Source organism: Cyprinus carpio, chromosome B1 (genome assembly GCF_018340385.1).
Source record: "Cyprinus carpio isolate SPL01 chromosome B1, ASM1834038v1, whole genome shotgun sequence".
Taxonomy (NCBI): domain Eukaryota; kingdom Metazoa; phylum Chordata; class Actinopteri; order Cypriniformes; family Cyprinidae; genus Cyprinus; species Cyprinus carpio.
In genome coordinates, this window is record NC_056597.1 from 9,817,018 (window position 1) to 9,832,897 (window position 15,880).

The 15,880-nt window shown below is 33.9% G+C and overlaps 1 protein-coding gene across 11 annotated transcripts in view; it reads left to right on the forward strand.

The window, feature by feature from the left end:
* The window catches only part of LOC109096258 (serine/threonine-protein kinase DCLK2-like), a 50,376-nt gene extending 35,405 nt beyond the window's left edge, over positions 1-14,971 (forward strand). For 4 of the 11 annotated variants that reach the window (XM_019109896.2, XM_019109906.2, XM_019109924.2 and 1 more), the window contains 9 exons: positions 24-81; positions 838-957; positions 2,096-2,242; positions 2,518-2,651; positions 2,785-2,862; positions 3,538-3,634; positions 4,898-4,984; positions 5,303-5,416; positions 12,712-14,971. In XM_019109896.2, coding sequence (XP_018965441.1) covers positions 24-81; positions 838-957; positions 2,096-2,242; positions 2,518-2,651; positions 2,785-2,862; positions 3,538-3,634; positions 4,898-4,984; positions 5,303-5,416; positions 12,712-13,008 — 1,132 coding nt within the window. In that variant the 3' untranslated portion in view covers positions 13,009-14,971. Of the gene's footprint in view, positions 1-23; positions 82-837; positions 958-2,095; positions 2,243-2,517; positions 2,652-2,784; positions 2,863-3,537; positions 3,635-4,897; positions 4,985-5,302; positions 5,417-6,896; positions 6,980-10,365; positions 10,379-12,711 lie in introns of all 11 variants that reach the window. The other 7 variants (XM_019109902.2, XM_019109931.2, XM_019109918.2 and 4 more) reach the window with 5 other exon arrangements.
* Positions 14,972-15,880: the final 909 nt, after the last annotated feature.

Sequence of the window (15,880 nt, forward strand, 5' to 3'; positions counted from 1 at the left end):
TATTGTTCTGTCTCTTTCCATAGATCCACTGGAAAGGAGTTTGCACTGAAGATCATTGATAAAATCAAATGCAGAGGCAAAGTGAGTTGGACTTTACAGACTTTTGCAACACCAGCTAGCCAATGGAGAGAGTGAACTGAGAAAATACCAGGCATAAATATTCCTTACCAGCCATGAAACTGTGTTTAGCATTGTTTTTTATTGGTAATACATATATTTTGTCCTTACGACAATGCAATTATAGCTGTTTATGAGTTTTGAGCACTGGCTGTAAAGTTGGGTTATTGCAATGCAAATTATTTACGTCTCAGTGGTCTGAAATTTTTGGTCCATTTAATACTGCTGATGAGATATTTTATGGCTTGCCATTTATCCAGCATGCTTCAGTTTTTGCAAGTCATGAGAGAAAAGGCCTACAGATGAGACCCAATTTATCCTAGAGGTGTAAATCCCTTTGTTGGAATGGTAAATTTTCTCCCCAAACTGTTGCAACAGAGTTGTAATGTCATTGTATGCTGCTAAATTTTGAATTCTTTTCATTAGAATTACTGGAACAGCAAGACCTGTTATTAAGAAGGGGTGTTCACATACTTTTGGCCATGTACTGTATGAATGATATGTAAACAGCATACCATATTATATTGGTGGCCAATGTCTCATAATCTAATTTCAGCCTGTGCTTTAACCGAGGAAGTTAGTTTCCTGTTTGCCTGGTTTCCTGCAAGAGCGAACCTCAGGAATTCATGCAGATTTATGCCTTGGCAGCTAAAGACAAAAGACTGCTGAGAGTTGCTGTACGGTTGGGAATTTGTTGTGACACATGCTTTGAACACACAGGAGCACCTGATCGAGAGTGAAGTGGCAGTGTTGAGGCGTGTTAAGCATCCTAATATCATCATGCTGATTGAGGAGGTGGATACGCCCACTGAGCTCTATCTAGTCATGGAACTTGTGAAGGTACTGTTTGTTAGTCCCCACAGTTTATACATCTCTCAACATTGCACTCTTACACGTGTTCTTACCACACTACACTAAAGACAACATAAAAAAATATTGATGCTATTTTTTCTTGATAATTAAATCTGGTCTTATTGTGCATGATTCATCAGTGTACACTGACAACAAAGTTTGTTTTCATATTCTTTTATAAAAATATAAAACTTCTGAAACTTCTAAATGTTAATATTACAGTATATGTAATTCTTAGATTTTTAATATATAATTTCCTATTTATTTTGTTTTTATTTCAGACACTACCATTCAAAAATGTGTCATCTTTAAAAAAACGTAAAATATATATTTTTAAAAGTCTATAGGCTAATGTTTACCAAAGCATCATTTAATTGAAAAATACAGTAAAAACAGTAATTTTCTGTAATATGAATACAATTTAAAATAACTTTATTTTAATTTACTTTATTTAAATATATTTTATATACGTATATATATATATACTATATATATATATATATATATATATATATATATATATATATATATATATATATATATATATATACGCGGTATATATATATATATATATATATATATATATATATATATATATATATATATATATATATATATATATATATTTCATTTTTTTTTTTCAGTATATATTATAATGGAATTTATTCCTTTGATGGCAAAGCTGAATATCTATACACATTTTGTTTTTAGGATTCTTGATGAAAATCATTTATTTGAGAAATCTTTTGTAACAATATAAATATCTTTACTAACTTTTGACCTGTAGTGTATGTATAAATTAAAACTAAGCTAAATATAATATAATATAATATAATATAATATAATATAATATAATATAATATAATATAATATAATATAATATAATATAATATAATATAATATAATATAAACTAAGATGTACCCTACATTATAGGAAAGTTAAATGGATTGTAAATTCTGTATATTGTTGTCAGCTACATTGCGCTAAATGGCTGCATTCAATATTAAACTCTTGGCCCTATATAAAGGCAGAAACATGTTTGTTACCTCTAGGTTAAAGTGTGTTTTATACAGAATACAGAGATAGAGATTTTTAGTTGTTTGCATTGACATCTGTGTGTTTCAGGGTGGAGATCTGTTTGATTCAATCACCTCCTCAACAAAATACACTGAAAGAGATGCTAGTGTAATGGTATTCAACCTGGCAGCAGCTCTCAAATATCTGCACCGGATGTGCATCGTCCATCGAGACATCAAACCTGAGAATCTGCTGGTACGCACATATACACAGACAAACATATCCTCAGAAGAGACATTAAATATACAATATACAGGTATATACACCTCCACACCTGAGACAATAAATCTGAAAATACTTTAGTTTACATAACTTTAACACATACACAGCAGTACAGAAATACAAAACCTGTGAAGAAAACAACTTTGCACTTTGTACATAGAAAATGACTTAAGGTATGTCAAGAAGGAAATAATGTAAATCCGGGTGGATAAAAAGAATTATTTTGCCTTTCACTATGTGTGTTGTAGGTGTGTGAGTACCCTAATGGTACAAAGTCCTTAAAGTTGGGTGATTTTGGCTTGGCCACAGTTGTTGAAGGGCCACTGTACACTGTATGTGGAACACCCACTTATGTTGCCCCAGAAATCATAGCAGAGTCAGGGTAAGAATCACTGATTATCATTGTTTTTCTAAAGTGATATTGCTATGGAGGCAAGAGTAGCTGTTTAATAGCCTTTACAATGCTGGGAGCTGAATGTTATTAACTATGTCTTCCTGTCTGGGCAACACCGTAGATACGGGCTAAAAGTGGACATCTGGGCAGCTGGAGTAATTACCTACATCCTCCTATGTGGATTCCCACCATTCCGCAGGTACTACTAGAGATAGTACCTGCTCAGCCCTTCATGTTAAAGGGATACTACACCCCAAAATGAAAATTTTGTCATTAATCACTTACCCCCATGTCGTTCCAAACCCGTAAAAGCTCCGTTCATCATCGAAACACAATTTAAGATATTTTGGATGAAAACTGGGAGGCCTGTGACTGTCCCATAGACTGCCAAGTAAATAACAGTGGCAGGGTCCATAAAAGGTATGAAAGTTGTCGTCAGAATACTCCATCTGCCATCAGACGTGCAATCTGGGTTATATGAAGTGAAGAAAACAAAAATAATGTTTTTATTCAACAATTCCTTTGTCAACAGTCTCCTCTGTGTCTCTCCATATCACCGTTTGGTGCGTATGCTCTTCTGTATCATCCACGCCACAAGGATGCGCTGTTTCTACATGTATTTAGCTTTGATTTGAAAGAAAAGATAGAGATGAACAAAGCTTTCATGGGTTTGGAACGACATGGGGGTAAGTGATTAATGACAAAATTTTCATTTTGGGGTGGAGTATCCCTTTAATAAACAACAGTGTTTAAAATATAATGTTTAATCTCATGTTGTTCATATTGCTCATGTTTTGTATATATTGTACTCAGCAGTTGTTGTAGATGAAATGCATGTTTTTATTGTCAATGTGCTTGTCATTTGTTTTTGTAGTGAGAATAACCTCCAGGAGGACCTATTTGATCAGATCCTGGTGGGGCGTTTAGATTTCCCATCACCCTTTTGGGACAATATCACAGATTCTGCTAAAGTGAGTACAGACAAACATATCATGACAATATTGAAAGGAGTAAAACACTAAAAGGAACTTAAGGTTTTCTTAAAATTGTGAATTTGCTAGAAATTTACCATTCAAGATGTAGATGAGTTTGTTTCTTTATCAGAACAGATTTGGAAAAATTTAGCATGACATCACTTGCTCACCAATGGATCCTCTGCTGTAAATGGGTGCCGTCAGAATGAGCTGATAAAAACATCAGAATGATCTACAAATAAACTCCACAGTGAGGCAAAAAGCTGCGTGTTTGTAATAAATCCATAATTGTTTTTATACTCAATGCATCGCTCTCAGCTAAAATGAGAGTCCTCTATTCATGATATTGCTTTCTCCAGAGCTGTTTCTTAAAAATATGCAGTTTTTTCATTTCACAAGACATTCATTGATGGACTGGAGTGGTGCGGATTACTTGTGGATTATTACAATGTTTTTATCAGCCGTTTGAACTCTCAGTCTGACGGCACCCATTCACTGCAGAGCATCAGCAAGTGATGCAATGCTAAAATTCTCCAAATCTGTTCCGATGAAGAAACAAACTCATATATATCTTGAATGAGCTGAGGGTTAGTAAATTTGCAGCAAATTTTCATTTTTGGCTGAGCTATTCCTTTAGCATGCTAAAACACACTGTCTCACCCTCACTCATTTATCTCGACATCCTGCATTCTTTATGCTATTCTCAATTCTGACTGCACCCTACTCGGTTTCATCCTACTCACATCATTATATCATCTCATTCACATCCTCCCCCTCTCACATTCGCCCCATCCAGCTTTAGAACTGTTTTGCGTGCAAGGTTTCTAACATCTTTCTCTGCAACGAATGACAGAATTTTTGCTGTGTATGCAAATGTGGACAAGCAGACCTTTTTTTAGATCATGTTAATGGTCTTTTTTATTGGAAATCAGGCCAGTATCTCCTTTGTCTGGTCTTAAATAAGCCCCATGTGTCACAATATCTATCAAAATTCAAATTCAGATTTTAAAAAGGAAAAAATATTCAGATTCTCTTTGGGCTTGAACAAAATCCAGAAACATTTGATCAATAGGACTAAAACTAATGTCTTACAAACAGAATTTCAAACTAAAGGCCCTTTTCTGAAACTTACCATAATTCCTTAACTTTAAGCACAATGACTTAATATAACATTATTGTTTTGTTTTTTTTATGCTAAAAATGTAGTAAACCTTCTTGAAGTCTGTTTATTGAAAATATGATGATGGTGTGTTGGTACAGGAGTTGATTGGTCACATGCTGCAGGTGAATGTGGAGGCCAGATACACAGCGGAGGATGTGCTGTCTCACCCCTGGGTCACGGTAAAAGTGTGTGTGAAAAGGTTTAGTGCTGTGTGTATGTGTGACTTAGGTAATGCATGTGCTACATTACAGTATCAGATTACTATATATAAAATATAATACACCAAATGTATTTTAGACATTATTGCATGTTGAGTAGCCTGATTGGCCACAAGGGATTCACTCACACACACTTACTCATAAACTATTATTTGTGGTGGTTTTGATTTATGTTTCAAATTATTTTTCAAACTGAAACCTACAATTTAGTCTGAATGCTCTGGAGAACAGCAATATTGCTCACCATTAGATTGGCCTATCCTAATCCACTTCAATAACCAACAGGAGGATGCTGCAATGGAGAACAATATGAAGATGGAGGTGGCAGGTAAACTCAAAAAGCACTTTAACTCTGTGCAGAAACAGAGCAACACTTCCCCTGGAGTCTCTGTTATTGTGGTGAGCACACACACTCACACATGAGAAACAGTCTGCACATCATAACTGCAGCTGCTGTCGTCTGTTAATATGCTACACTTAAAAAATAACCAGTGTCATCCTCTCAGCCCCTAATGATTAGTAATTTGGATTACAAATAATACTGAAGCATAGCCGTCACTGAATTTATAGCCACTGTGGACACCAACATCAAATCAATCAGTTTGTCTCCCTCAGAGCTCATGACTTACATAACTGCTAAATCTCAGGAAATATTAGAGATTATTGCATTGTAAGCAAGCACAGGACAAAATATGCTAGAGCTATGAATTTGGACATGACTTTAGTGTGATTCAACTTCTGAAAATCTCTTTAAATATTTGTGTTTAATAGCAAAATTGATTGAATTGATTGACTACACTACCCATAATCCATAAGATATTTTTGTATATATTTGAGTATACTGTTTTTATGCTTATATTCAATGACTATAAGTCATTAGTTTTTGTCTATTGTTGTATTATTATTATTTATTTATTTTTTCAAATAATTTGATATGTTTTTAATGTAAAATATTTTATGCTTACCAAGGCTGCATTTACTTGATTAAAAAATACAGCAATAACAGTAATATTACTACCGAAAAAAATAAAACTTAAATATTATCACTATTTAAAATAACTGTTTCCTTTATGGATGTATTTTAAAATTTAATTTATTTCTGTGAGGCAAAGCTGAATTTTCAGTAGCAATTACTGCAATGTCACATGATCCTTCAGAAATCATTCTAATATGCTGATTTGATGCTCAAAAATATATATATTAGAAAAGATATGTTAAATACAGGACCAAGCCCATTGGGGGGGAAAATGTGTGGTCAGTGTTGCTCTCCATAGTGCTTGAAAATTGCTGAAGGACTTATCATAATCCCTTTATTGCTTGGCAGAGTGGTCTTTATGAGCTCAGAGGCAGACATGGGTGAAGCATTTTCAGCCATTTCCACCTTCATGTCTTATTAAATTCCCATCCCCGTTCACTGCACCATAAACCCCTCACTGCCAGACTTGTGTCTCAGTTTTTCTCACTGTCATTAAGGTTGTTTCCAGTGTTGTCACTGGTCTTCATCTTGTCTGCATTGCCATGATCAAGAATACTGACTATCATTCATTGTTTGGACTTGACTCCATCATGCAGAAAGGAAATTTCATTTTTAATATTTGAAACTAAGAGTTCAGTATAAATATTGAATATTCATGATATATCTGCATTGATTCTGCTAGCTGGAGATATAAAATGAATAAATATCATATTAGTGGACATTATTAATTTAAGCATTGTATAGGAAGCATTTGTTTATGGCATCATTTTCCTTTGAAATACAATGTAAAAACCTTAAGCTTTTTAAAAATCTAAGGTCCTTTTTTGTTCACTTCTCTGCTTGGAAAAAAGTAGCAGCAGGGACTCTGGCTAAATGTGTATTGATGTGAATCTCATTTGACAGTTTGAACTGTAAGGGCAGGGCTGTATCTACACCCCTTCCTTGCTCTCCCGAGACTCAAAGTGATGTCTACCACTGGATATTGGGTATTTGACTCCGAACCTAAACCTCTTTTTAATAAGCTTGATTTCTTTGACTATACTAAAATCTAGCAGTCTCTGCACTCTGACTGCCTCTTATTCCGTCTCACTGGGTTTTTTCAACATTTGCTGGTCTTGCATCTAATTCTAGACAACAATCATGCCATGCCTCATGTCCCAGCCATAATCTGGTCCACTTTTTGTCTTTCCATATTCTCATTCCACTCCATGTTCATGGTGGCTCTTTAAATGGCTGTGATATTCTGTGCCATATGGCTTCTTTGCACATTATTGCTGTATATTGTTACTTTCTGGGCTCTAGCTGAAAGGTTTGTATTGGCATGCATGCAATACTGACTGCTTATAAAATTAACACTGCAATCTGATGGCTTCTCTCTCTCTCTGTTACCTAATCCAGAGACAGTCTATTTCATGACAGCTGCCAACGTCCTCAAAATGAACCTCACTCTTAGGACCTTGACCATTGCCATCAAAATTTCAAAGGACTGAGAATATGAAACTCTGCCATCTTCTGGCAGTATTGTAATTACATAATTTAAATTAATATATCTAATGACCGGGAGAGAGAGATGCATAATTATGTACAAAAATTGCCTTGGATTAAATAGTTCACTGAAAGTTTTTATTTAGTTACCTAGAATTTTTTGATTTATTTATTTATTTTTAGATAAAATTATGATTTACTTGTTTTTCCTTTCAATTAAATGTTTTATTTTCATTATATATATATATATATATATATATATATATATATATATATATATATATATATATATATATATATATATATATAAATATATATATATTATAGCTAGTATATTTAGATTTATTAATAGTGTACAGACACACCCTATTTTTTATTTATTTTATATTTTTTTCCAGCTTTCTTTTTTATAACTGGTTTTGTCCACAGCTGAGGAACGTACCAAAGAATCAAGATCATGTCACAATTGAAAGGAATAGCTCAGCCCAAAATGAAGCTTTTGCCAATTACTCACCCTCATGTCATTCCAAATATGCTGAAAGAAAATAGTTTTTTTTTTTTTTTTTAAGAATTTTCATGTGGATATTTTAACCATGGTCTGTCAGGTTTTACCAAAAAATCTATATGGATAATTTGCTATAATCCAGGCAGAGGTGGATAAAGTACACAAATCAAAAACTTGATTAAAAGTACAGATACCCTATTAAATTATTACTCCAGTAAAAGTATAAAGGACTTCTTTTAAATTTTACATGGCTAAAAGTACAAAAAGTACAAAATTACCTGACTTTGAATGAATGATGAATTGATGAATGTTTATTTACTTAGCAATTTTATGTACATCATACACGGATACTACTTATCTGTGTGCAAAAATAAGAAAATATACCAGATAGTTTATAAAAGCTAGAAAAAACCTAATTGCGTGTTGCCAAATATAAATATAAAATATAAAAACAGATGTCACATTTTGCAAAATGTGTTGAGAGGAACTATGCAAATACTTTTTACATCTTTTTAAACTGGCACGGCAGCGGGCATTAATCTGGTTATTTTAACATTGTGTAGTTTTTAATCCCGTTCAAATGATAATACACAAATATGGACTTATTTTATTTAACCGATTAACCAAAATCTGTCAACTGGTAGAGATTATCATTTCTGTCTTGAATTGTTAAATACACACACTTGTATGTGTCAAAATGCTGTCTTTGCAAGTATCCTCATAAACAGTAATTTAGGTCTTAAGTGAAAGCAAGCATCTGAGAAAGAAAACATGTGTAACAGTATATTGGATACAGGCAGCTCTTAAAGTGACAGCAGTCTAACATTCCTGCTGTCTGTCATTCATGTTAATCAAACAACAAAAGAGAGAAAATCTTCTCTGGTCTTGACTTAATCACTTTTGTAACTTTAATAAGAAGAAGTACATGTTTAATTTATACTTAAACTTACATTTAATCATTTAGCAGATGATTTTATCCAAAGCGACTTACAAATGAGGACAGTGGAAGCAATCAAAATCAACAAAAGAGCAATGATATGCAAGTGCTATAACAAGTCTCAGTTAGCCTAACGCAGCACACATAGCAAGCTTTTTTTTAATTATATAATAAATAAAAAGAAAACAGATAGAATAGAAAAAGTATTAAGCAAGCTAATGTTAGAGGCCTCTTTTTGCTTTTGATAATTATAATAAAAAGAAAACAAATAGAATACAAAAAGATTAAAAAAGATTTAAGAAAACAAGCAGTTAGTAAACAAATAGAGTGCAAGTCTAAAAGCGACAAGTGTTTTTTTTTTAAGAATAGAATTAGAATAGAGAGTGCTAGAGTTAAAGGGTCAAATAAAGATGGAAGAGATGTAGCCTATTTTTAGCCGATTCTTGAAGATGGCTAAGGACTCAGCTGCTCGGAATTTACACAGTGAAGAATATGCAGTGTTTTTATATATTTGTTTACTTCATATATTGTGTGTAGCATTTCTTATTTATTTTTTCTACTGTATTTAAATTTTTATTTTTAAAAAAATTGTCCTTTTGCTTGTAATTAGTTTCTTATTTTTATTTAATCACTGACTGTTTACTTATCTTCAGTGTTCATCAAACACTGCTACATCTGGTTGCGTGTGATGATTTCTCCAATTCAAAATGGAACGAGTAATGACATTTTTTTAATATAGTCAAATAAAAAGTATAATATTATAATTTGGAATGTAGTGAAGTAAAATTTAAAGTTTACCACAATTAAAATACTCCAGTAAACTACAGATACTTAAAAATTGCATTGAAGTGTGGTAATAAGATAAAAAATAAAATAAAAAAAATACTGTCCACCTCTGATTCCAAGTATTCTGAAATGATAGCTTTAGAAATTATAAGCTATTATTTGTTGATAATCAGCTCTCAAATTAAATAAGGTGCCTATGGCACGTGTTTGACATCAATAATAGCAAATGACATTTGTTCTCATTTCTTGTAAAAACACATCATTACATCAAACTTGTAACATAGATGCACAAAGTCAGATGTCTTCAGAAGAGACATATAGAATATATTTACATGCTTTCATGGTGCTTGTTGTCCTTTTTGGAACATGGCAGCTTGTATGAATAAGAAAAGTAGCATCATGTGTGTTTGGAAGCATATGAGGGTGAATAATGTCAGAATGTTCATTTCTGAGTGAACTGCCCCACTAAGTGGCTATATTATGCTTTAATCAGGCAAGCTGAGTGTTTCTGAAGTAGTCCTTGTGAGATGTCCCTCAGCTGAAGTGTCAGAGGTTATGTTAGTGTTGTGTATGAATTTGTGCTGTATGTGCTCTGTGAGTAAGACTAGTCTCTGTCCTCTGCTTCTGCTCTCCCCATGGCATTGCTATCCTTTGACTAGCTCCAAGGCAATGGTATGTACTAACACTAACTGCTATGCTCCTCCCTCCCCGCCTCTGTCTCCTCACACATACACTCTTTTACTGGGAGAAAGTGACAGTAACATCACTGAAGATAATCATTTTCCGCTACAAGACATGGAAAGTTGTCAGCTTAGAGAATTCTTGACTCGCTTTAATTCTGTTATGAACTTCAGTGGTGTTTTTCACTCTCTGCCATTTCCCAGTCTCTTTTACCGCGGTGGTCTTCTCCCACCTGTGACGTGATCAATAGTATTGACTTTTCAGTGAAACCAGGTCATGCATACTGTATTTTATATATCTTAGTTTGAACATGTTTCTTCTTACAGCCATGGGGAAAACACAGAACAACTTGATTTACTGCTTAAATTTACTTTGTACTTGTAAAATGTACTTCATTTACTCACCCTCATGTTGTGTGTGTGCCTACCTCTTTTCTGAAGAACACAAAAGATGATACTGATTTTGTGTGTTTTATTCAGTAAATTGAAGATTGAGGACATTTTTATTTTTTTATTTAAGCACAAATCCAGACTTCTCTATGGAGGCTGCCCTCATGATAGTTTATCAAGGCATTTCTATACTAAAGATCAAGAATAAAGATCAAGATTATTTATAAGACTTGAGATTAAATACATAATATTTTAGATTAAAATGTAAAATCTGGAAGTTATCAGCATAACACTTACAGACACATAATTCTGACATTCTGACATGTAAAATTGTCATAAATTTAACAAATTACATGAAAACTAATAAGAACTCACCATGTACCCCTCAGATAAACCATCACCAGCAATGACATTTACACAAAGAAAGTAGTTTGAATTAATACTTGAATTAAGTTATTTAAAAAGAAGTGGGAACAAGTTTTGTTACACATGCAATTTAATTGAAAGCTCAATTAAATATATTTAAAAACAAAAACAAAAAATTTAACTGCAAAAAATCATTTTCAAATATGCAAAAATTTAAACTGTTGCAAAATAGAGGAAGTTTCCTATCTGCTGCATTGACATGTATATGAATAGAAGTCAGTGGAACCAAAAGTGTAGTGTAAAGGCCTTTCCACACTGAGCGCGATGTGAAAAAGCAAGGCGAATCGCCGACGAACGGTGCTTTCACACCGAATGTGAAACGATTGATCGCCTTCTGCTAATTCACGCCTGCACGCTAGGTGGCGCTGACCAACAATGCATTTTTCTTCTGTATATCGCACATGGATTTAACATCATCCGCTGCTCAATATACAGCATTAAATTAAGATAAACAAGGTTCTACACCAGAAACAAACTATCTATAATGCTTACAAGAATAGGCTACATCGTTTAGCATCAAGCTACACTTGAAAATGTATGTAATTATTAATGTATTTGTTTACCTACTTTAAACCATCATCGAGTGCTTGTAATAACTTCCAGTTGTGATCTATAGTTGATTTTGATTAATAAGCAGACACATGCACTCTTTGTATGCACTCACTGCTAATATTTGTCATAAACATCCTTTATTGCTATAAAAATACCATGAGCTGTATACAAAACACATACAGCAAATATATTGTCATAATCATATGTCTGTTTGCTTTCATATTTCATCCGTAGAAAAAGAGTGAAAGCGCTCTGACTCATAACACTCGAAAACGGTTGGTGCTCTACAGATCACATAATTCAGTGGACAATTAAGAGAAATGTTATTCTGTATAAAGAACATTTGAGAATAAATCTGTTCTCAAATTCCCAAGATAACAAGAACTCAGCATCCACTCTATTCTCTTATCCGGGATACTCTTCTTCTGTGTTTGTTTACACTGGTTTTCGAAACAGCGCCACCATCACCCTTTTTGTGCAACTGCATCTGCTCCGGTCACATGATCCTAACTCAAATCTTGTTGGATGGCCCATGTTTTCACTTAAAAAAAAAAACATTCACATTTTCGGTGCGCGAATGTTCACGGTCTATGTGGAGGCATCCATAGAAATCTATTGTTTTATTCCAGCACGTCATCGCGTCCGATATTCGTTTTTTCGCACTCAGTGTGGGACTGCCCATTTTGTGCTGTAGACACTTTTCACATAGTTTTTGTGTTCCACAGAAAAAACAAAATAACATTTGAAACAACATGAGCATGAGTAAATGACAGCAGAATTTTCTTCTTTTATTTTGGGTGCACTGTGCCTTTAAGATCAAACTGATCTCTCTGTTGAGCTCCCAGATCATAACTTCATCTCACTTACTCTTTCCCTACTGAATTGTTTTCAATTTCCTTTCCATTTTTGGGTGGGTGCACCTCATTTGAACATTAACATATTGTTTCTCTCCTGTAGAACACAGCTCTAGATAAGGAAACCATCCAGCTTTCTCGCCGGCGTCAGGACCGCAGCCCCCCTCCTCCAGGAAAGAGCCCTTCCTCCACCCACCCAGAGAGACGACGCTCCCACAGGGGACGCTCATCTGTCCATTTGGGGGACTCTAGGAGTGCTGCTCCCATTGAGCCTTTAGCCTCAACAACCCCCAATGCACCATCAGCACCTCTGTCCTCTCCTCAATCTGCCCCACCTCCCCACTTCCCAGAATGCAGTGCTGAGGCTGAGGCCAGCAAGGGCCTGCCAAAGGAAGAATAATAATACTTAAGGGAAACAATATGGAGACAATTTCAAATATAAATGCATAAATACATATATCATGCTAGCTAAAAGGCTGGAATACACTACACTACTTTTGCCCCAATTTGTACAGTCTGCACGAGTACGTTGTCCAAAGCAGAAGCCAGTCTGCAGATTTCACAGAAAATTGTGTATGATGAGCACAGACTATAATTTCTTTATTTACTGATTCGGATTCTACAAGTTAAGAGAATAACAAACACTGATATTTAGAACACACATATTGTTTAAATTTGTGTCTCCTTGCAGTGAGGTGCAGTCTCTGAGGGCATTTTTGTGTTCAGAAAGACTTAAAAGCAGGGTTGCCAGACTGCGAAACAAAACTAAACCAGTGACTAATCAAAAATGGCCCACAACTAGCCCAATAACCCTATCCCGAATATAAAAAAATCCCTAAAATACATATTTTACAGTCACAGTTCTGCGTAATACACAATTTCAACGTAAAAGTCACAATAAACAGTCTGTTTTCATAATAGAGCTCAAATCTTCCCTACTAGTTCCCCCTTCAGGAAACTTAACATCTAGCACAGGTTATAAAATATTTCAATATAAGCATTTCATATACATTTAAAGGTCTGACATATTATATAATATGTCAAACATTTAAATGTATATTTCACTATAAAATGAAAATTCTGTCATCCTTTGCTCACCCTCAAGTTGTTCCCACGAAGGAAGATATTTTGAAGAATGTGGGTAGCCAAAGAATTTCTGGTCCCCACTGAATTTTGTTAGCCATATTATTCAAAACATCTTCTTTTATGTTCAGCAGAAGAAGGAAAAATACATACATGTTTTGCAGCAAATTGATTTTCATTTTTGGGTGAACTATTCCCACAGCAACAGCAGTTCTGCTGGAAAACAGTGGACATGGCAACCCTGTGTGATCCTCAGTCTTTTATTATATGCTGTCTGGTTTTTCTCTGTAACTATTTACAAAGTCAGCAAGTTAATGAAGCCTAGTGTTTTAAAATCTGTTCTGTTTTTAAAAATCATTTAGTGCAATCCAGCCTTTAACATAGGTTCAGTACTGTCTGTATAGTGGTCGTCTGCTTTCTTCTTCCAGTTTGGCTTCTGATTCCAGCACCCAGGGTGGGTTTGAAAATTAATGTGTGATTGTTTGTATATATGTGCTTTGGATATGAAAGATCCGCTCTGCTTTTTTATTTACTGGCGTGGTCAGCTCATGTCCTGGTTATGAATAGCTAAACACTTTTTAGGGTGGATCTAAACATGCTACCGGAAAAAGAAACTTGCCCTGCTGAAACTTGAAAGTACATTTTCTCGGAGTGTATGTTTGAAAATAGACTGCTTGACTTTTTGACTCTGCTGAAGAAACACAAGAAAGCATTTCGCATTTGTGGGGGTGTGTTTTCTTAAGAGTGACTAGCACTACTGTGTTCTGGGGTCATTTTGCAGTAGTTTAGAGTTGCCTTTATATGAGCCAGCAAAGCAAGAAATCTGTAGGGATTGTTAATAGTTTTGTTCTTTTGCTAATTTATTTGTACAGATTAGACCAAATGTGAAATTGTATTTTAGAATAGTTTGACATTTTCAATCCAGAGTCATTAAGTGCACGATATTTCGATTTCTCTGTTGCAGCAGTATTAGATTACAATCTCAAGTCTTGGATGTCATCTATTGTTCATGTACTACTTCTGTACTTAGGCTATTATCTCTTTGCTCAACATGGCACTGATTTCCTGAAACGGTCAGTTTGCAGGAAGTGATGGAGCTTGTTAATTAAGGTATGTGACATAATGCACTGCTTTTTTTGACGTGCATTGGAGGTTTTGAGAAATATGGCAATATTCAGTTTTATTTCTGGAAAGCTAGATTTCATGTTTAATAGATGTCATTTCCTGTTCTTTATCATCACATAATCAAAGTAATGCAATAAAATTATCTTGCTGTTGTTTATCCTTGTCATGTCCTTATTATGGTATATGATCACAGAAAACCAACCAAAGTTAAATTTGTTGTCAGTGGTCTAGCAGCAAAACAGCAGCAATGCAACATCGCCATCTGCGGGTTGAAGGGCGACACAACATCGAATTAAGAGATTAAAAGTTTAAAACTGCAACAATTTTATTTATTTATTCATTTATTTATTTATGTTCATGTGCGGTCTTTACTAGTTATGGTCTTATTTGTTTGCCTTTTTTCATATTGCGATTCAAAATATTTTACATTGATTAAGATTTAGGCCTCCCTTCACACATACGTGCTAAAAAAAAAAACTTTTATTTCAGTTACTAAAAAAAAGTAACTTTTTTTTTTCTCCTAAAACATGGCAACAAAAAAATACAACTATAACAGCACTTTTAAACATCAGTAGTACTGCAAGAAATTGTATTGCATAGGGTGGAATTAATTTGTTTGCAAGACATATCTAAAGTGGGTCCATATTGACAAATACCTTCTTTTCAGTTTAGTGTGAGAACCCATTTATTTTATTTTTATGTATTTGTTTTTAATGTTATTAATTTGTTAGTTTGTTTATTAATTAATTATTATTATTATTATTTTGTACAATCTTGTTAACTTTAGTGATGGCTCTGCAGCTCTTAAGATGTAGGCTATACCGTTTATAGCTACATATAGTTGTAATGTGTATTATGAAAAGGCCAAAAGTGATTCAAATTAATCACAAAAAAATTGTCTTTTTATTTCATTAATATTCAATATATTTTCTAACACTGTTATCTTAGAAAATAATAGAATTCATAAAATAAAATGGATAACATTTGGCAGGTAAGGGTAGATTCAGTTAAACAGCTGTAGCAGACACCACATTAATTTTATGATTAAAACATTTAATATGGAA